This window comes from Cinclus cinclus, chromosome 3 (assembly GCF_963662255.1).
Source record: "Cinclus cinclus chromosome 3, bCinCin1.1, whole genome shotgun sequence".
Lineage (NCBI taxonomy): Eukaryota > Metazoa > Chordata > Aves > Passeriformes > Cinclidae > Cinclus > Cinclus cinclus.
The window spans coordinates 64842102-64865268 of record NC_085048.1 but is presented as its reverse complement, the minus strand read 5'-3'; the positions used below and the strand labels follow the sequence as shown (position 1 = coordinate 64865268).

Genomic DNA, 23167 nt, shown 5'->3' with positions numbered 1-23167 from the left:
TAGATGCTTTGTTAGCATGTGATCATAACATCTGCAGTTTGTCTTGTGGTATTTTGTTTTGTGAGGCATCCCCAAAGAAAGGGGAGAGCTCATCACAAGAACGTATAAACTTGGTGGACAAGCTAGAATGCAAAATGCCTTTCACATCAGTGAAAGAGCAGACATGCAAGTGTTGGCCCCTTCTTGGGCTCTCATGTGCCTCTTATGTGTCCCTAAGCAAGGAAAAGGATTAAATAAATAGGCAGTAGTTCTGCATTTCACATCAGTAACTTGGTACTGAATTGTTGGGATGAATCAAAAGTATTTTTCAGATGTCTTAATTTGAGGGGAAAAGCAACTCTGGTATTAACCGTATATAGATGTGTATAATACTTGTGCTGTTTTATAGTCTTGTTCTTATATAAAGAATATCAGAGATCCACATTATATCCCTCAGTATGCAAATTTTTTCACCCCTACATTACCTCAAAGATGTATGAAATCACAAGATGGCTCAGAGACCCCTGCAGAACAAATGCTTGCAGAATACCCTGCATGTTTATTCTTGCAAGTATTTGTACATGAATTATCACATGTTTGTAAAATGTCACAGCTCTCTTTGTTTCTGCTGAGGTGAGGTGAGCAACAGTGGCATGGGCTGAAACATCACACTTTGAGAATAGACAGGAGGTAAATTGCATTCTTGAGTTACAAAATGTTAAAGTGATCTCTAGAAGACTTGTACTTTTGTTCTTTATTCCATTTCTATTTTATATTTCAGAGCACCACTCACACACAACATGAGTTTGGGGATTTTTTTTTTCCTAAGAGTGTGCTTATGGTAGTAGGAATCTTATTTCTATACATAATATAGAGAAACATCCAGGGTTTTAGGTGCTTAACTGGATGTAACCTTCAACACCTATTTATGCATCTGACACTCTTTAAAGGTGAAGTTTTCTTCCTTATTTTTCTAGTGGAGACAATTGTAACCAAAACAATGTAAGAGTGTGGTGCTAAGCAGACAAACAACACTTGCTTATCCCTACGTGGGAATGCAATTGTTTGTATCACTCAGTATTGTGCTGGTGCACTTTTGCAGCATCCTAACTGGATATGAATAATGTATACAAATACCAAAATACAAGGAAATGTAATAAGTGATCCAGTCAAGCAAGAAATTAAATTACAAGTGGTGTCCTTATTCCTGTGGTTTATGCCAAGAAAGACACTAGCTTTCCCCAGGATTTCTGTAGTGCTGCCTTTGCTTCCTCTCAGTCAGAAAGCAAAGATTATGGTACATAACTATAAAGCTCGATGTGACTGTGTATCTTTTTGTCATTGTACTTAAGTATTGAGATTCATTAAACAAAGCTGCCTGGTGTTACAGAAGTGCCCCCAAGTAGGAAAACATTTTGTGATTCAGCATCTTAAGAGCTGCAAAACAAGAGAAGGAGTAGTAAAGTGAAGTACTGCAATAGTCCTTTAGCATGAACCAGGTTCGACTCAGAGATCGTGTCTTAGATACATGTCGTGTCAAAATATTCTAGGAGAACAAAGTTGTGACCACCCCTGAAAAGACAGTGGCAAAGCTGCCATAGACTGGGAACTTCTGAGAAAGGGAGGAAATTGCATAGAACCTTACACAACAGCCCTCTCATCTAAAGGGACTATGCACATAAAATACGGCTTTATCGCTGGTGATAAAGAAGCAGAAGTCTGAAAGGAAGTGCAGGTATTTAATGTATCCTGTAAACTTATTCAGTATAACCTGGGTTTTGTCTCAGGAGGGTTTGTCCCCACTGCTTGTACTGGGAGGCCACTGCAGAACCTCACACCTTTTCCAAGTTATTTCTCCCAAATATAGTCTCAGCTTGTTTGGCCATGGATGTAAATCCAGAGGACTGAGATTAAACTGCCAGGCCTTTTGGTTTTTGCTTGATCACAAACATCCCAGTCATAGCATGTATTTTTGCCCACTTCTTCTTACCTTGCCTTAGGAAGGACATGTGATCAGCTACATATGAGCTGGGACTCCCTTTAAGTGGTATAATTTGCAAGGAAAACTTACAGTCCTTTATCAGCTATACCCCTTATTTCCCATTAGAAAGAAAAACCCCACTATCACCAGACTGGTTATTTTGCACATATACATGCAGATAGACAATTTGGTATATAATTTGGTATATGCATATGCCATGCCTGATTTTTAAATAAATACGGAGTTTAGTAGCTATTTAAATAAGAAAAAATGTTAGTGTGGAAGTGATATCTGAGAGTCTTTTATCATGAGTCTTCTATTCTGTATTTTATTTTTGGTCTATGGGCCAGAACTACAATATATGTGCATCATAATCAAATGCAAATTCAAGGCTATGGAAGACAATATTAGATATAATTACATAGATCTAATTTAACAGCCAACCCTGCAGCAGGACTAGAAAAGATTGCTATTGGAATGTTAAATTTCACACTCCCCCATTATTTTGTGTTTCTTCCCGGTTCTTCAGCATTGGTTCTAAGAGTCTCTTTGGAACCATGTAACTGTCTTCTGGGAATTTTAAGTATTCACTTAAATCAATATACTGACAAAGAACAACTTGACTGGGTTTTTTGTATTTTCTTACATGAAATTCACATCACATCCTCAAGAGAACAGGGTAAGAGCTGTAACATGTAACAGCGCTATGTGTCTGAAAAAATCATTCATGGTTTAAGACCAGTAAACAGCCCAGCAAAGCCAGCAAACATACTGACTGCTGAGAGAGAGTTGTTTGGCATTAACACCTTCAGCTATCCTTTGTGAGCAGGCAAGAGGCTTTCCCAAAAGGTGCTGCAACCTCAGAAAAGGGTGAAGGACTACACTGAATACAGAAGCTGGATAAATGTCAGGGAGGGCTGCAATAGGAAGATGAATCAGGCCAGGCCAGAGTGCCACCTGTCTTCCCTGTGACAGCTGTGTCACCAGGAGCCATTCTAGAGCTGCCAAATCTGCAACGACCTGTGAAGAAAGCAGACTCCTCCACAATATTCTCTGGGTGTGATGCAAGGGTGAACCAAATATCCAGTGGTTTTGGAGCCCCATGCCTTGGTGGGGAGCTCAAAACCATGGACCAGCACAGCACCTAGTGCCCCATGGTGCCACTGCCCTATGGAGTCAGCCCCAAAAACGGGCTGTGGGTGTCAGCATTTTATTGGAGGTTAATGGAGAGATCAGATATACAGCAACAAATTGTTTAAATAAACAACCTAATCTGTCCTGTACAATTTTGGCTCTTCTTTTTTTTTTTTAATTTTTCTTTTCTTTTCAATCTCTGTATCATTTCCCACTGGCAGAAGTGCACATCCTTTTCTGCTGTTCTCAAATTCTCTTTCATAATATGCCATTTCCCTCTGGGGTAAGCCTCATTTGGATGTCTGTGCAGGCAAAGAAGGTTTAAGGGTCTTCTTGAAAGTCTCTTGGAATGTGGTATTTTCCAAGGTCTGTAATGGTAAAAATTAGGTTCTGTCTTATTGTGTCTGCAATACTACTGCAGGACACAAGAAGTTTACCTGATGCATCAGTTTTCTAAATTGCAAAGCAAGGTAGTCTACCACCTCCTATTAGTTTCAGCAGTCATCTGTATTCTGGTTTGGCACTCTGTACGAAGGCAAAACTACATGAGATGCTAATCTGTAAAAGAAGCATGTAAAGATAATTCTTGTGTGCTGCAGGCTAGATGATGAGTTTTAGGGCCAAAGAAAATGCTTCTCACACTGGGCTTTTGTCCTGAGGCACTGGATTTAATATGTATCTTTTACAGGAGAAGGTACAATGGTAACCAGTTATTATTATTCCTGCTTGCATTTCCACTAAATCTACTTGTTTCTGAAGTTTTGATACAGTTCAGGCAGACAGAGGGAAGTATTCCCTGTGTGGCTGTGCTGGGTTGAGATAGATTGGTTTGTTTCGATTTCACCTACTTTAACCTGCAGAGGTCAGGACAAAAGGCATTGTTTTACTTACATCAAAAGTGTTTTCACCTCTTCTGTTCACACTTTTCTCCCTCTCTCCTTGCCTATATGACCCCTCCTTAAAGGTAGAATATTGTCTGCACAGCATAGTAACATAATAGTGAGAAGATGGAGTACTCTGAGCACCTATTCCTGTGACAGGGCTGTTATGTTAGATTAAATGACAGGCTGTAAAATATCTATGTTTGAGCAACTGCAGCAGAGCATGCTGAACATTTACTCTCTGTGTCTGGAGGCTCCAAGTCTTGCCATGATACATTGTGTATTTGCCTCCTCCCACCACCATGAAAACCACTGAACCAAAATTTTCTGGACATACTTTTTCTAAGATTCCCCTCACCATTTGTCTGTGGGAGGCTTTGAAAATAAAGGAGGTGAAGACCCCAAAAGCCTTTGAGCCCAAAAGCCTTTGTGGACTGTGAATGGCCAAGAGAAATGAGTCCAGAAAAGCACAGCTTGACAGTATAGCTTGCTCAAAATAAAATGGCAACTCAGCAAAACTCAGCAACTCAGATAATTTATAACTGGCAAGACGAAGCAGGTGGTTCCCTAAGCCATGCTAAGCAAACAGACATGCTACTAGAGGTTACTGAGAACCCTGATTCTCAGTCAAAAATTTCTATGTAGAGAGCCAACACAGAGGGAGGAGACACAAAAGGAAGCAGGGAGAAGTCACTAGGGGATGATGGGTTGACTGCAAATTTTTATCAGAATGAAATCAATCACATTTGAGAGATCCATGGACCAGGTGGTGTCCAGCCTGGACACTGGAACAGTGTCCAGCCTGGACACTGTTCAGACTGGATGCCTGTGACAGGAGTCTAGAGGCATGGACTGCTGAAATATGTGAAAAAGATTAATTACATGTTTGGAAGTATTTTAAATCAGCTATTCATTTCTAAAGGCAGACATCTGGATGAAAAATGCTTGAATATAAATATACTAAAATTACAAGGGAAAAGCAGGTAGTCTATGCATTAATGTGGAGTCCGGGCAATTCAGCGAGTCTTGCTAGTTGTCTAACCATTATTATTATTAACCATAAATTTAAAATAATTGATACATGAAGACTAAGGGAGCAGATAAACATCACTGCCAGACCTGGAGCTTTTTACCCAAAGAGACAAAATGAACTTTCTCCCTGCTGACTCCCGCAGCACTGATCCTTCTCATGGTACTGCAACCCACAACAAGCATGAGACAAGAAGTGAGCCTTGCTGTGTGGCTCAACTCTACTGTGTCCTACAGAAAAGCAACACAACAGACCTGCAGGCTGCAGGCCTGACTTCAGTCTCCTGCATACTGTGTAGGGTACATATGAAGCAGTGGCTGGAGAAGGCATTTCCTGTACCCTCATCAGAATCAGCATCTGAAGTGTTGCTTCCTATTTTTTTCTTCATGTAATACAGAAGAGAGCATTGCTTCCTCAGGGAAGGGATTGTACAGGCACTGTAAAAGTGTCCTTCTCTTTGAGCTCATTGACACTCATAGACCAAAATAACTTGTGTGACCAAGAAGAGAGCTAAAGATCACAGCAAGATCCACACACAAAAGTTTCCACCTCACATCTAGGAAAAATTAAAAATAGATGTAAAAAGCTCTCCTAACAAATGCTGCTATGCCATCATCCCATAACATCCAGGATCTTGTAATGCCATCAAGCAGCAAACGAACAATAAGTGTCCCCACAAAACTTCAACACAAGCAGCAGATATCCCTCTCCATCTCTCCTGATGGAGCTGCTCCATTTTTTATACATATTTAAGTATTCATTTGACAAGAGGGAAAGAACGACAGTATCTTGGTGCTGAAGATACTCACGAGGGATCTCTCCGACCCAGATTCAAGCTCTCTCACAGAATAATACTAAGTATTTCCCTAGGGTTTGCACTACAATGTTTTTTTTTTTTGTCTGTTCCAAAATACTGCTGGGCAAGAACATACAGAAAGGAGACTTGCCCTGGACAGTGCATAATGCAGTTATAGAGCATCCACCTGGGAAATCTCAGCCTGAGTGAGTGCTTTAACTGTTGGGGTAAGATTCCCTCATGATTTCCCAATGTGTTCCTCTCTCTGTGGGGAAAAAAATGTCCTCCTGGCTAAGAGAAAAAGCTTGCCAGCAAAGCCCAATTCTATGAAGCGTTTTGAAAGGCTGGACTTTTCTGATGGAAAGCATGTTTATTCCACTGGAAAATTCCCAACTGGTCAAATGGAAAACTATGTTGGTTGTAATTGCTTGTAGTTTAACTCAGAGTAAGGGTGTGTTCAAGTCCTGAAGGCTGTGCTTACCATCTTGAGAGTGCAACAGATCAGTAAAGGCAGCGTGCTTCATTATTTATATGAAGACCAGTGTTAGCAAGAAATTTATTTTCACTGAAATTTTGTTGGCAATGCATCTGGGACAGATGTTTCTCAAGATGACTTTTCTGACCTCTATATCAGCACCAGAGCCAGCTGAATGTTTTGAATTGACTAATTCATCCTGTGTTAATAGACTTCCCTGGTTAATTCTTTTGCACTGCTTTAGGAAACAGAGTGTCTTGGCTTACTCTAGTCCCCAAGCTATACTAGTTAAACTAACAGCACTACATTGCATGAAAATGCTTTATGAAGGCTTATATAATTTTGATTTGCCCTTGTAGATCTAAACTAGTTTCCATTTTTAAAACTAATTCCATTTAACCCTATATTTCCACACCAATTTAATTTAGATGGATGCCACTTTTCTGTTTAGGAATTGGAATTCAGTGGATTAAGCAGAGGAGAGATTTGATATGGACAGGAAGAGACAAAAATTGAAAAGCAGAATAGAAAAACAAACTAGGAAGAGGGAGAAGACATAACAAGAAAATAGATGAATGCATCTAGAAGAGAAATCTTTTGAGTGCAAAACTGCTGGCCACTTACAGGTAGAAAAATGTGGCCATGGGAGAGACTACTGAAGAATCTAGAAACAGAGCAACATACTTACAGGGATTAGAATTACTGAAAACATGGCAAATAAATCTCAGATTTAGATAGGGAATTAAAACAAACAAACAAACCAAACCAAATTAAAAAAAAAAAAAACAACAAAAAAGCAAAACCAAACCAAAAATATCAACAAACAAAACAGAACAACAGCAACAAAAAAAAACATTGAAAATCAGTCTGGAGTTCATTCCTATAGGCATTAAGCTTTAAGTCCTGTTTCAGAAAGGATATTATTACATATTAGTGTTATCTAGGTGCTTCAAAGGCTGCAGCAAATTCTACTTTTTCCTCCTTGATTTCCAGTGACTCACTTTTTTATCTGTTGTCACAATGTCCTCAAGAAACTTTACAATGGACTCAGCTAGGAGTTAAAATACCCCTCAAATGCCTGAAATTACTTTTTGTTTTGCTTGTGACTTTATTTCCAAAGCTTCATGTTTGTCTATTAAACTTATTTCAGTTCTTCATGCCCATAAACAGAGAGATGTGCTGTCCTTTTCCATCAGCAATCCCAGGGTGCCTCTGCACCTGTGCTGGTTTGGGTGAAGAACACGCAGTAACTGCACAAGAGGTTTAGGTAAGAGGTGGGAATTTGGCTGTATAAATGAAATGGTTGCTTAACCTGAGGAAAAAAGGCATATTAACTAGGTATTGAGTTTTTAGTTTAGAAAAGCAACTTAAAACTCTGTAGAGCTTTTCTGCTTTGTAACACTCACACAGGCTTAACAGAGAGGTTGAGAAAATCTTACTAAAATTATGTAATGAACTAATTGCTAAAAAGCTCAGGTAAACCCTGTCGAGTTTTAAAGGTGACAATGATGAGGGAGAAGCTCAACTTTTAACAGGATGTAATATTCTCTCATATTAAGAACGTATTCTAATTATATCACATTTGGATCTTTTAAATTACTTTTCTTTTAATAAAGGTAGAAGATGACTAAGCAGAAGAGAGAATTAGTTATTAAGTGTCTCATGACCTAAAATATTCAGACATACTCTTTTTTTTTACAGACATCAACTTAAAGAAACCAAAACTGTTAGCCAGAAACCACACTGCAGGAACACCACACTAGTTTCTTACAGATGTCTGAGTCCCCATCTAACTACCATAGAGTCAGATGAAGGTGGATCAGGCTCCATCTTTCTATTTGCATGGAATTCAGGCTCTTGGACTACAGAGAGTTTTGGCCATCTCCCTGCAGGTGGTGGTTGTTAGGGCTGCTCACCACTCCCTGCTCCCTCTCTGTCTAGCTCAGGAGGCAGCAGCCTTGATGTGGCCTCTGTGGCACACTGAGCGATTGGGTCACTTATGTCTCCATTCCCTTCCATTCTGACCCCCCCCCACGTCTAGAAAAAAAATGTATTGAAGTAGCATAAAGACAAAATTGATCACAGCATGAGTTTTCTACAGTATTACTTTCATCACAAGGACAGATGAAAACAGTTCTTATGCAAACTTCATTAAACCAACCTGAGTGACTCAGAGAAACCTACAGATCCCACAAAAATGAAAATAAACTGAATTTTAATTCTATTGGGAAGCTCAAAAATGTAGGTTTCACTGGTACTTTTTTTTTTTAAATTGGGATGAAAATCATCTAAGCTCAACTCTAGCCCTATGGTGCTTCTTTAAAGATTAAAAAACAATAAGATAATAAAGAATGCAAATTTTCGGAAAGCTCCTCACAGGGAGATACTGTTTGAAGTAACAGTTCTCTCTCCCGCTCTGCTGCATCTGGGTTGCTTTTAATTATTAGCAAGGAGAATAACGAGTTCTACAGATGTGAATGCAAGTTCATTTTCACCATCAGTTGACTTCCGCAACTTTCACACCAACGCTGAGTTTGAGAACATGGAGAGATTTACACAAATGATGAGTAAGAGCATTGCTCATAATACTGAGTTTTAAATAGAGCACAGGGAGCACTCTCATAGCATGGAGAGTGCTTTTGAATCACAGTCATGAGGACTGTCACAATACACTACCTTAAAAACTAATGTTCAGTCCTCAGCTTTCACACACATTCCAGTGCCCTTAGGCAAGTACATGTGATTTACAATCATTCAGACAGAGATTTTTTTTCTAAGAGGCTACAGTAGCACTTCAGTTCGAACATGATGCAGAGCAACTGCACATCAGGGTGTGAGATCCCTGTCACAGGCACATGTGACAAGGAGATGCAAGAAACTGCAAATGGAGCTTGGCTACTCTACCACTGCCTGACCTACCCCAGTGGTAGAGGGAGTTGTGCACAGGGCTGCCTTCAGAGCAGCAGAGAAGATGATAGGCAACATGTCAATATCCATCTGAGGCTTAGAACTAAAGGGTCATTTCCACCTTCTCTGCCACACATGAGATGTAAATCTGTTACATACCTTACTATCAGCAGACTAAAGTCAACCAAGAGAGGAGGGCAAAGAGAGGGACATACACAGATAGAAGTGTACCTGCAGTCACTCCACTTACTTTGGATTTCCAGTCCCTGGCTTCTTTCTCCGGAATATGTTGAGGAAAGTGTTAGACTTGCAAGGTGCCTTGCCATCCCCGACATGCATACGCACCACATCTGAGGTGGTGAAGGCACTGCGGACATTTCTCTCAGGCTTGGCAATAATGATGTACATCTTGGGAGTGAACATGCACCCCAGAGCCACTGTCACACTCAGGCTCACTGCGAAACAGGTTGTGATGATCTTGTAGTTGCTCCCGAAATAGATGGGCACGAAGGCCAGCCAGATGATACAAGTGGTGTACATGGTGAATGCAATGTACTTGGCCTCATTAAAATTGGCGGGCACATTGCGAGTCTTGAAGGCATAGTAGGTGCAGCTCATGATGAGGAGTCCATTGTAGCCCACAGGAGCCACGACACCCAGATTGCTGGTGTTGCAGATAAGGTAAACCTCCTTAATGCTGGGGTAAGAGAGGATGGGCATGGGGGGCTCCAGGATGATCAGCGTGATCACCAGGGTCAGCTGCACGCTGATCAGAATGGAGGCGATGACCACCTGGGCCCAGGCGCTCATGAAGCGTGGCTTGCGGGTGCAGATCTTCTTCTTGCTGCCTGCCAGGATGCGCGCGATGCGGTTGGTTTTGGTCACGAGGGCGGAATAGCACATGGCAGAGGAGAGGCCCACCAGAAGGCGCTGGAGGTAGCAGGATGTGGTGGTGGGTTTAGCTATAAGGGTGAAAGGGCAGACATAACCCAGAAAGATGCCAGCCAGTATAATATAGCAGAGCTCACGGCTGGAGGACTTGACAACAGGGGTGTCTCTGTAGAGCACAAAGATAAGGGTGACAAACATGGTGACCAGGATCCCCAGGCAGGAAAAGACCACAGCCACAATAGACTCTATATTGCTCCACTGGAGATACTTTACAGGGATGGGTTCGCAGCCTGCAGTGTACAGAACAGAAACAGAGTGTTAGAAAGGCAGCTCCTGGAAGAACTTTTTTTGCTGGATCTCAGTATAATTCATGTGACATGGATTATTAAAACCTTTTTACAGAGGAGTGAACTGCATCGTGGAAAGTTTGGATGAAATATGTTCAAAAAAAAGCCATCCATTTTGGGTGTCCCAAACATTTCTCATGATACTGCAACAGGAAATTAGATTTGGAAATACCTGGTTTTAGAGATACCTGATTACAAACCCAGCATACCAAAGGAACAGCTGGGAACAGAATGCAGACAAACTCACCATCATCTCTTCATTTCAGCAGGGAATGCATTGTTGCAAATGGTAGGTTTTTTACCTCCTCAGATTAATTTATTTAATCATTACCACAATCACTATCATTTGATCTACTGTAGTTTTTGAGAATGATTTTATAAATAATATAAATTAATCAAAGGTCTATGGACAGAAAAATGGTAATAAACCCACAGTTTTAATGGAATTATATCATAGATCCTACACTTTCTTTTCTCTTCACATTATCTTATTCCTATTTTTTCAAACCCTGTGCTCATATTTTTCCCCACTAAATAATATAATTTAAATTCTCTTGGAAAAGTCAGACCCACATGCCTTCAAGTAGAAACTGGAAAGACTGTCCTTTCTGACTAGTACAGATGTGCAAACATAGGTGTCTGTTAAAATGTCATTTAGCTGCTTTCTCCCACACTCAAGTTAAAGGAGACTCTGGATATCTTCATCACTGTGCTGAAGTAATACAAGCAATAAACACTACAGAGAAAATAAAATCCTTTGTGTTAATAAGATGCTATGGTTGTGAAGCTGTTACGGACAACTTTCATTATGGCATTTTCTAACTTCTGTTCTCGACTTAATAGTTCCAAAATGCTTTTAGCATATTTCTTTATCCCAAGAGACGTATCCATGGCCTCTTCTACTTCTTGTTTCTGTCCTCCTCCAGCTTCCCTTGTACACAACTCACCTTTTCTGCCTTTCCCCCAACCCTCAAGTATCTTTACTCCCAATCCCTCACCGTCCCTGTCTCAGTTGGCCTTACAGTTCAGTTATTTTCTAGCCACCTCTCCACTCAGATGTCTTCATTACAAACTGCTGGTCCAGCTTTTCTCATCTTGGACTGGCTGCACATGAACTCTGCCTATCTGAGTTGTTGGACATGGCTGAAAAGAATAGGGAAAAGATGGTAATGTCACCAAGTTTGTGGGAGAGGCATTTTTCTCTCTCATTTTTGCTCCTAGATTTTAAAAAGGGCCCTGATGTTGTGATGGGCAGAAGTCATGCTCATTCTCTTCATCCTCAGCATGGAGTGTATTTGCAGAAACCATCTATTAACTAAAAGTTTCTGAGTCCCACAGTTTTGCCTAATTTATACTCATCTTCCACATGGTGACACAAGACTACCAACAGATACCTCTACTGTAATGTAGATACCCATACTGTAATATGAAGTCCTTCCTTCCAAATAATTGAGAAGTAAGACAAGACATAGATCAGGGCTGAAAAGTTTTACTGTTGCCTTATTTTCAGAAAGAGGAGAAAAAATGTTTTTTATTGGAAAGAAAGAAAAGAAAAGAAAAGAAAAGAAAAGAAAAGAAAAGAAAAGAAAAGAAAAGAAAAGAAAAGAAAAGAAAAGAAAAGAAAAGAAAAGAAGAAAAGAAAATCAGCCCAAGGCAAAGTCCTGACACAGAAAATTTCTACTTGAACTTTCAATGTCTGCCAATGTCATACGAACTGAAAAAAGGTCTTATAATTCTGTGTGCTTTGTCTCCAAGCTGTCTTAATTACAGGTGTTGTTGTTACACATGCCTGTAACATCAAAAACAATAGAAATTATAACAGTGGCTACCAGAGGTCGTATTTTATAAAGAAAATATTGTAAAATAAAGACAAAATTTTATAAATAAAATTATTTTTCTCAATATGGTCTGTTCAAGACTCAGATAGGAAACCCATATTTCAACCAGTACTTTTGTGGTGAAATATGAAGGAAAACCTGGAAGTGTGGACCTTTGGCCATTGACCTCAGCAGCCCTGTCTGGAAGCTGATTCCTCTATGATTTAATAAAAGACTAGGGATCAGAAGCTCCTACTCATTGATTAATACATGTGAAGCTCTTCTCACAGAAGCATCTGGTCAGTGGTTGTTGGAAGGGTTAAGTTTAAATATGGACTTTAAGCTTAACAACATCAAGACATACTCACATTATTCCATTTTAAACCATATTTTCAGGGGCTTAACCCAGATCCAACATGGTAGTTAAGCCTATCATTTACTTTAAGCTTATCCTGTGTAAGATTTGCTTAGAAATGTTTCATTAAACCAATTCCTGTAATTCCTGTGAACCAGCAAGCCCAAGAACCACACATTGTAGAAACTGCAAAGAGTTCCCTACACTGCTTATTATCAGCTAGCAGTTGGTTGTCAGCATCTGTGAAGGTGGGTCATTTTCCTGTTAGGAGGAAGTGGCCTCTGGAACCCCTCTGGGACTGGGGAAGGATACCCATGAAACTGTGCATGCATTTACAAAACAAAACAAAGGGGAAATAAAAAACAAAAAGGCCCCCTCAGCAGCTAACCCAAACCTCAAAAAAACCCAAACAAACAAAAAAACAAACAAAAACCAAACAAAACAAAACAAAACAAACAAGCAAAAAACCAAAAACAACAACAACAACAACAAAAAAAAAACAATCAGAGCAAAAGCTTCACAGTTAAAATTTTCTGGTAAAAGCTGCCTGATAGTTTTCATGTACTATTTTCCTGCATTTCAACTGTGAATAATTTCCAATATCAGAAGGCTAATCAAATTTTTCTAATACTATATTCATAGTGCAATGACAATAAGAGAATCTATGATGTTTTCTGAGGTCATTGACACATCCCAGGTAACTGATGGCCCCAAATCCTTATGATTCTTTTCATAAGACTATAAACCTTCCTACCTTATCTTCTTTCAGTGCTTATTTAAGATGATTTATGTAAACTGAGTTTACTAGCTTGACATTCATCCTTCTTATATTTCTGGTACTATAAAAGATTTCTCTTGGCACAAGGTCAAAGGTACTGGCTTTAGTAACTATTTCTCTGGTCAGGTTTTCATCATCTGTGGTGAGAAATCCTTTGTGTCTGCTGTGTCCATTTCACTGAATTAATACTTAAGGGAAGCAATAAAAAAAAAAAAGTGTACATTTAAAAATAAAATTAAAATGTCAGGAAATGATTGCTGAACAACAGAGACTGATTTAAAATTAGCACCTTGAAAAGAATGTCTTATGAAATAGGTTAGTATGTGCTTCACATTTCTTAAAAGGATTAAGGATTTTAGAGCCTCCATCTGTGATGCAAAATGAGTCTAAAACCATGTACTTGTTTAGCATTTAAGATTTAAGGCAAAGGGAAAAACAATCTGCACTGTGAGATGTTACTGTCTGTGTCTAGATGCTATGGTGACTGTCAGGGTATGAATACAACACATAAAATCAAGCTATAAAAACATGTTTAATGGGAGTCCTGGCAAGAAAAGAGAATTCCAAATTAAATTGTACCAATGGTGACTCCCACAAAGTTCAAGAGACAGAGTTTATCTAGATAAACCACCTTCTTCTAAAGATTAGGATGGCATCAGCTTCCTTCCACAGCTTTGTACTTTGTAGTATAGTTCAAGTAAATCAATTTTAGGGGTTAAAAAAAGAAGGTTTTTTTCTTCAATGAGACAGACTGAAGAAGCTGTGCAGGAGCAGACTGCCATTTCAATGTTGTCTAGGAAATAAGTCGATGGCTATGCTGTCATTTGGCTGATGTTGCTGTGATTTTAGAACAGCAGCAGTCCAGTCTCCTTGCTGAGAAGAAATACAAATCAGCAGGTCATCTACTGATTTCATTAAAAGTTAATAGATTGCAACATGCCCTGGAGATTTTTTCCACTGATTCTTTCCGCAACTCTTTTCAGCAGTGCTTGTCATTTTGACATGACCTCTTTTGAGCTACTTGGAGCAGCTGGTAGCACTGAACCATATTCTCTCAAATGCATATTGATCTCTCACCAGGTTTTTGTTCTGGCTCCTTTTTAGTTAATAAATCCCTTTTCTTCCCTGAGGAGTAGATACAAACAATTCTGTGAACCTCGAAGACCAGCAAAACTGGTTTGTCTATGGACATCTGCTTTAAAATTAGCAGATGCTAGTGTCTTAGGAGTAGGAATTAAATATGAGCTTTTCAAATGGTCAGGACATTTATGAAAGATTCTGTGGATTTTTTTTTTTTGTTTGTTTCTGTTAATACCAGATGTGGTCCTGCAATTTGGGCTCTTACAGAATGTATTTTTCATTAGCTCCTCTGCCTACAACCCACTGACATGAAATTTGAAGGGTCTGAATGATCACAGGGATTTCTGTATCCTGGCAAATCTGTTTGTCAGTTTAACTGCTAACCAGAGCAAGGACAGGGCAGGGTGGTGGGAGTGGGAGGTATGGAATATAGACATTTACACACACATCTGGGTCATGACCATAACTTCTTTTCCACAGAAAACCAAGACGGATAATGGGTCACTTTTCCCTGTCTCTTGTGATTAAGGATTTATTTTTACCTGGAGAAGTGGCGAGCTTTCCCTCTCAAAATACATGCTCTGAGAGCTCATTTGGGTTAAGTTACTAGCTTGAAGTATCTCACAGAACAAGTTAAATGAAGTTTGAGGATTTTGTCTATGTGCTAAATGTTGCAGCAATATCTAGCTGTCAGCCAGTCATGATAAAGGACAAGAAGGTGTTAATTTGCACATTTGATCTTTGTCTAGGTGATCAGGAATGATGTCCTGCTGATGCTGACGTTCAAGATTTGCAGAGGTGGCATGGAGCAGAGGTGTCTCTAGTTTTTCACAGTGACACAAAGCAAATGTTAAGGTCAGGGTGATGCTTCTCAACATGTTGCAGCTATTTTTTGGGGGTAATGGTTGCTCTGAAGCCCAGAGCAGATGTGGAGGTTGACCTTGATAGATAAAAAATAAACAGAAGGATGCCAAAGCATGCAACTCATCCAAAGAATGTATGCAAGGGATACCAAGTCTAACTCTTTCCAGACAGCTTTTCTCAGGATTTCGTTGAAATTCCTCTTGCTGGTGGGTGCAGTGAGAACAATCTTTATACAAAACAAGAGTCTAGTAATCAGCTACTGAAGGTCCTGAAATCCCAGATAAAGTGCTACTAATTGCATGGTAAAATAATCAGAAAACATTATCAAGTCAATATGACAAGAATGCACTGAACTCCTGTGATAGTCACTGTTAAATGCTGTAAATGCTGCTGAGTTCATTAGCAGTCTTAACAGCTTTATTAATACTTGTGCTAAAAGAAGGAAAGGAACAGACTATAACATTTCTTCTTGGCAGAAATTTTGCTGTCTTTATTGTCTCTGCTGTTGCACTAAGCTGAAAGACAGTCACACTAAATTGCATTGGAATGTGTGTCCAAATATGTACTTTTAATATCTCTGGATGCTCCCATCTTACTGTCCAGAACAGAGCATTCTCCTTGTGCCCTGTAGAAAAAGAATGCATTTGGAGGGACACATCCCTACCTGTCAGGTCAGCATTTGGCCACCAGCCAAGCTCACAGGCTTTACATGTGAATTCATCCTGAACAAATTCATTCTCCTTGCAAGCAGTGCAAATCCAGCAGCAGCTCACTTCTCCTTTCCTGATCACCTGCAATACAGAATACATCCTCGGTTCTGATCCTCTATCAGATGGCAAGGAGGCACACATCACCACCCCCCAGCAAACACATAACACTTTACACTGCTTAAAACATGACAGGATTCCTGTGTATGGCACATTTCAAACAGCTAGAAAAGATAAATCATGATTTTGTATCAATCCCTGCATTACAATTTGTGCTTAGGAGTTCAAGGATAACATCTGGGGACAATTTTGTTTTGTTTTGTTTTGGGGAGAGCCATTCCTACTTAAAAGTACAAAACCATTTTCCCTCTGGTACAGAGGCACCGTGAATGTCATATTTTCAATCAAACTTGAGGCTTAATCTGTGAGATGGCAGAGGACAGGACAAGCAGCTCAGCCCATGCTTAATATTTATTGCATAGTAAAAAGCAGTAAAAAAAGTCAAAGATTAGAACAAAGAGTAATTAATGTATATAAATGTACACACAAGCACATTCATATCCACATACATTCCAATTTATGTGGAATTCTCTTTGGGCCTCATAATGCAAGTGTAAATAGAAATTAAAATAAGAACAAATTACAAAACATCCTGCTAAAAGGATCTATTAGGTTCTAGCAGGAAAAGGGAAATTAAGCAGTGACCAACCTCATATTTCGGAACAGCTTGTTTAGGGACAAATATCCCTGAAAACTTTCTTTCTTTGCTATGAGGGCTGCTAAATGTAATGATCCAATGCTGAAAAGATTATTTCCTTGTCTTGATTCCTAGTTTCATTACCCTGAGGCTGAAAGAAAGATTAAGAGGATATCTCTGGCTCCTAGGGCTCTGACAAAGACTCTCGCCTTGTTTGCCAGGAAGGAGGAATCCAGCCTTTTCTTCCAGATCTTCCTATCCATCTATATGCAGAGATACGTACAGTAGTGAAATGCAAAATATTTGTTTTATTGAATACTGGATTTGTGTTTTTTTTTTTTTTTTGTCAACATTTCCTCATGCAGTGTGTGGAGAGAGTCCAATAGACTTCAATGAGAGCTGAAACTGGCGTTTTGTATGCATGGTGTTTACATATACACACATACACAAACTGCACAATCTCAAAAACAGGGAAAAATGTTTTGGAGGGTGGTAAATACCAATAATGTTTCTCTTCCAAGATGCTGGAGTGTGTCACTGTGCTTCTGCCAAATCATCAGTTGCCTATTGCTTAGATTAGCAATATAGAAATAAAAAGCTGCAAATGTGCTTATTAAATGGAAATAAAAGGAAGGTCTACTCTAAGGAGATTTTGCTGAATGGGCTTCTTGCCATTTTATACTTAATTTATCCACACCATTTTGATAACGGTGAAACATGTCTCTGTGCCATCCAGACATGACTGGTAGCAACTTATTTGTAGCCTGATGCAAGTGCTACTGTTTGATGAACACAGAGTGATTTAATTTTTGTTTCCATTTATCTTGTTGTGAACATGAGATACAAATAGGCGTGGGGTTTGTTGAGGTTTTTTCAACTTTTCTTTGCAGGTGTAATTGCTGGAACAAAATACTCAATTCCCACGGGTCACGATATTTTCAAGATCAGCCCCCCAGTGAATCACATCCACTGAATGTTTTAGGCAATGACTAAGTGAAGATCTTTCTCACATAAGGTGAAATTCAAATTCGGGCACACTACAAGATTCTGCATCCCTACAAAGGGTAATTTTAGAAAACACAGGCCTGTATATGGTGTTGTTAAAGAAAGATATTAATCTAGGAGTTGTTCTATAATTTTGGCTTTTCTGAAGGAAAGGTAGTCCCACCCATTGGCTTGAAAGGAGGTTGCTTGGGTTTAGGGACAAACACTGACTGGATATTCATATTTCTATAACAGAAAGTAGGTGTCTGAGGCACACCTTAATCTGGCCCTTTAGGCAAGGCTCACTGCACACAGACCGGACCATTCCGCTCTTGTTCATCTGAATCCTGTAGTCGTCAATGTTGAGCACGCCCTCGTGCCAGGTCCCAATGAGGACGTAGTCGTAGTGGTTGGGCTCTATGTACTGTAGGTTCATGATGTCATATCTGCAAGGAAAGAACAATGAGTCATTGTCCTGCAACATAAAGGACAAAAACTTACCTTGCTCTTCTTTATCTGCCTCTAAATATTCATATTATCCCTTAATACCAGGGAACTGGGTTTCACAAAACCCCCAAATCCTTTAGGATTTGCAGCAGAGTCACAGGAAAAGTCAGCTCTTATTGTTGCTGACTGCCTGCCTTGCTTGCGTAAAACTATGGCTAAAATGTGTGTCCAGGAAGAACTGCACACCAAAGACAGTGAACTCTGCTGAAGATAGACATGTAGGCAATGCCTGGATGCTATGTTTTCATAATTTGTCAAAACTTCTTTAACCTTCAGTTTTTGTCTCCATGCAGGCTGGCTGTAGTACAGCCTTTGCTGGGAGCTCTTAAGTAGAAACACTCAAACCAACTGAACTGCTTTGCCATAAGTTAGCTGTAAGCTCTAACTTCTACCATTCATACTATGCAGCCCAGTGATTCTGTCAGAAAAAGTTAGCACCTCAGTCACAGCATTTACTTCCTCACCTTAGGCAAGTAGGAGAGCTACTTCCCAAGACTAAGGTAAAGGAAGCATAAAAAACTGCTACAACAAGCATCCAACCTACTCCATTGCCTTCTATGTGTTGGACCTGATGTGTGCACATCCCTTATTGATAATTATTATACTCATTCTTTTACCCACAGAATGTAGCTTGATTCTTAGTAGGAAATAAGCAAGAACAGAAGAATGGATGTTGGAGTGTGTACAGACAGGAAGAATCACAAAAGAGGCTAAACCCACAGCCTGGTCTCTTAAGATGAGAAGGGGGAGGACTTTGTTTAATAAATGACAAGAGAAAGAGCATTGAGAATGAAGAATCAGCATGAGAGCTGAAAATAACAAAGCATCTTATATCTTCCAAGCCTGAGATTTACAGCCTTGCTCTTCTCTACTGGATTATCTCAGTCTCTGGAGTAAAAAAATATTTTGTTTATAATGAGTGTTGCTAATCTGTACATGCTTTAAGAACGAAAGGTAAGGTAAGCAAAGTATGAGCCATAAATAAAAATGGGATGTTTGGTCATGAGCAAAGAGAGATATCCATTTGTTTCCTTTCCATTTGAGGTTCAAATATGCAAAAATTCAACTCTCCCTGCACTTCACAGAGGGAAGAGGTGCTAGAATTATTCTCTAGAGTAGAGCAGAGTAATTTTCTTATCTAAGTCTTTGGGGTTTTTCTGGTTAAAGATTATTTAAAGAAATGCATATTTACAGCTGTAATTAGACCTCAGTTTTGCAAATATGCATGCTCAGATAATTCTAGTGCAGAGCTCCACTGAATCCCATGTGAAAAGGGACCCCTGCTACTGAGCTCCAAGCAGGGGGCAGCTCCATTGGTTGGGAATTGGCCACTAATCAAGGGATTGCTTAGGAAAGGGGTAAATTTCAAATTCATTAGTGAGCAATTGCTTTTCATATCCCAGTTCTTCTAAAGGAAGTGCCTAAAAAAGCCATGCTGTTTCCAGGCTTCTGAAAAATCAGGATAACAAGAAGCAGTGAGAGTCAGGCATTTCATAATGGATACTCAACAGATATAAGTAAAGCTCCGCAGAAATGTGCATGCCTATTCCTAGCAAGGAAAATGTACTTGGATTTTAGTTTGACCTTATATTAGACTGATACAAAATGAGTTACTCTGGGCTGGAAAAGTAATTCAGGAAGGGGAATAAATGATTACTAAAGCCTCACATTTCCTTACTGGAATTTTTGAGCCCACACATGTTCTTTCATTTTTACAAAAATACATCACAAGGCACAGAGTGACATTAATACAATATCAATTAAGAGTTTCTCCTGTGTTCTTGTAATACTATTCCCTTTCCTATAGGTTACCTGTCAAAGAATAAAGTATGTAGATTAAAAGCTCTTACACAGTCCTGTGGTATGACAAGTTGTAGTATAATGTTTGCAGCTTTGATATGCAGCTTGAATTTTAAGTGGAAAAATGTGGTCTAGCAAATATACTTGGTATATGGAGATGTGCTTAAGTTCCTTATCCTTTCTTTCTTTTTTCTTAATGAAAAATCAGTGCTTTGAGCAAAGACAAATTCAGTGCTGGAATACCTCCTCCCATCCGCTTGCTCACGTATGTACAATTTAAATAATTTTTGGCTGTGTCCATGCTAAAAATTATGACCTCAAAAGAAGTGGGTTTGACAAGAGTTGTGAAGGTCTCAGAGACTGAGACTTCTTGGAGGCAGTTGTATTTCACACACACATGGCAGCATTTAAAGAAACCATTAAAACATTCAGTGGGCAAGAAAATTAATCTTTCTTTTAATATAAGAGCAAGGTCTCTGGTATATTGGGAAATAATTCAACCCAATAGTTGGTGTCATATTAACTAGTTACTTGTAAAACAAGCCAGAATATAAATCAGCTGGTCACAGGCACACTTTTACTCTAGTTAATCTGAGATGGCTGAAGTTACCTTTTTCCATAGCCATAATACCAGAGTGGTAATGATGTTTGCTATCCTGGAAGACAGGACAGAAAAGAACAATGCTGAGCAATGTTGGGATGTAAATAGCTGGAATAACCACCCATGAATCCAAACTCCAAAACAAAAATGCATATTTGAAAAAAAAAATTTCTTTACATGCAAGTTTGAAGGCTTTGCATAAGGCAAAAATTAATTATTTACTCAAAGCATTGGAGTAGGTAGTGTTGTCATGTCTGAGGCCTGAACAACTACTGGAAATTCTGAACTAAATAGACTTATATGGTTCTAAGTCCAAGTCTAGTTAAGATGAAATGTTAGGCGGAATTTTTCTTTTCGCTTGTGAACCTCAGCATTTCCCCACATATCAAAGGTTCATTGGAAGGCCTGAAAGTTCTCCTGCCTCTTGTCACAAAGCATTTTATGGTCAGAGGTCTTTGTAAATTGTTTTTTCCAGAGAGGTAAGGTTCAACCAGAAGGTAAAAGGAAGCAATTACCTACAACTGACCAGAGCTAAAAAGATATCTCTGTATCCCAGAGAAGGATGTTGTGTTGACTATTGCATCCTTCACACCTTTTCCAGCCATTTCTGGAAATTTGAGTGATATGATTGCTACAGAGAAAGGAAATGGGAGCTGCTAAATGAAAGCAAAAAGTGCAGCAAATTTACCAGCATGTTCTTAATGACAGTATAGCAAGCACATACAGCTGAGTTTACATGACCTCCATGTCATTTTTTCCCAGAGGCAGTGCAGTAACAAATGACTGCATTTGTGCCCTCCCAGTAAAAGTTTGCTTCATGTTTCTGCATAAGAGATATCCAAAGAAAAGATTCTTCACAGAAGAAATACACATTTGGCTATTTGTGTTTTCCAATCTCATTTTGATTAAACCTTGAAACCATTACCTGAGCCTGAGACAGAAAAAGAATTGTATATAAACAAATGGTTAAGATTTCATGAAGCTGTACAGGTTTCAAAACAAGAGATTATGAGAGTGCCAGACAACCATAACTACAGGCAACTCTATCTGCTTTACTCATGATGATGTCAATTAGGAGTTTGTGGGAGTCAATTACTCAAAGAACCTCACAGATTTTGAAATTTATGAGAAAGGTTGCTGCCTTCTAAGAAGGAATATTATTCTACCTTGTGAACTTGATTTTTTCACATGATTTGAGGACAAGGTATCTAAAAACTTTTTACACACTTGTGTGACATTCTTGCATTTTCATAGAAAAGACAAAAAACCAGGAAATTTCAAAGCAGGCTGACTTTGCTATATTTAGGTGTTGTATGTGGTGTTTATCTTTCTATTTTGCTGAGGCACAAAAGCTCTCTTGGGTATCGGCACAGTGCTATGGTCTGTTCACTGACCCACAAAGGGACTTTCCATATAAAGCTGTGGAAATATTACAGCCAGTGTGAAGCTACAGACAATTCTCTTAAACCACTGCTGCCATACAAGTATATGACAGACTGTGCAGATCACAACTCATACACACACAGCCATTTTCTGATACAATATTTCCCACATCATAAATGCCACAGATTGATCCAGGGATTACAGAATGAATAACAAAATGGTTAATTGAATTTCATTCTCCAAACTTGCTAGCTCCAGCTGTGAAACTACAAATGAGGAACAATAACAAAAAGCTCCCTACTTAAAAAAAAACTATCCAATTCTAAGTAGCCCAAGGAAACAAGAAAAATGAACCTTTCCATAGACCAAAATGGTGGATGGAATAAATTCTATCATTCTGATATACTCAGAGACATATCCTGATGTAAACTCACTTATGTTTTGAATTCAACAACTGTTCAATCTAATTCTATGCTTGGTACTGATGAGAGTTGTGGAAATGCTCTTGGGTGACAAAATAATAAATAAGAATTAGGCTAAAATTGGAAAATTACATCTAAACATCAAACCAAATAGCTAACAGACAGAAAATGCAGCATATGCAAAGCTGGAGTAATGCTTTTATGGACAAAAATAGCGTGCAAAAAGCATGAAGCCACACTAAGCAGTAATTTCCCTATATTATCCAAATTATATGTGCAAAGACTTGATTTATACATTTGTGTCGATAAGTATGTGTTCAAATATAAGGGAATTGCTTGCTTGTTTCTACTTTCATAGCCTAACCTAACTGATCTGTATATTTGACTAAAAAAATTCTGAAGTCAACGCTCAACAAGACCAAACTGACTAGCTTTTAACTACTAATTAAATGTAACAAACTGTTTAAATGCATATGCTGTTTAAATATGACAGTAGAAAAAAACAAAACATAACAATCTAGAAAATGGTAGAACATTGGCCAGTTTTGCTAATAAAACCTAGTAATAGAGATAAGAGTATCTTTAAGACCACTGTGTCTTATGAAGACTCTTTGGAGGCATGAAGAAACATGAAAACTCTTGTTTGCTCCAGAGCCCTCCCTTTGTGTGGTGCTGGCACCCAGATGCACTTATTCAGTAAGCCCAAAGATGGAGTGAGAGAGCCTTTTATAACACTTCAACACTTCAGTAG

At 39.0% G+C, this 23167-nt stretch overlaps 1 protein-coding gene across 3 annotated transcripts in view; it reads right to left on the bottom strand.

Annotated features, from left to right (window-relative positions):
* The window catches only part of GRM1 (glutamate metabotropic receptor 1), a 177504-nt gene that overhangs the window by 18557 nt on the left and 135780 nt on the right, over nt 1–23167 (bottom strand). For all 3 annotated transcript variants that reach the window (XM_062490129.1, XM_062490130.1, XM_062490131.1), the window contains exons 5-7: nt 17981–18149; nt 15980–16106; nt 9434–10364 (exon numbers count right to left, since the gene is read on the bottom strand). In XM_062490129.1, coding sequence (XP_062346113.1) covers nt 9434–10364; nt 15980–16106; nt 17981–18149 — 1227 coding nt within the window. The remainder of the gene's footprint in view (nt 1–9433; nt 10365–15979; nt 16107–17980; nt 18150–23167) is intronic.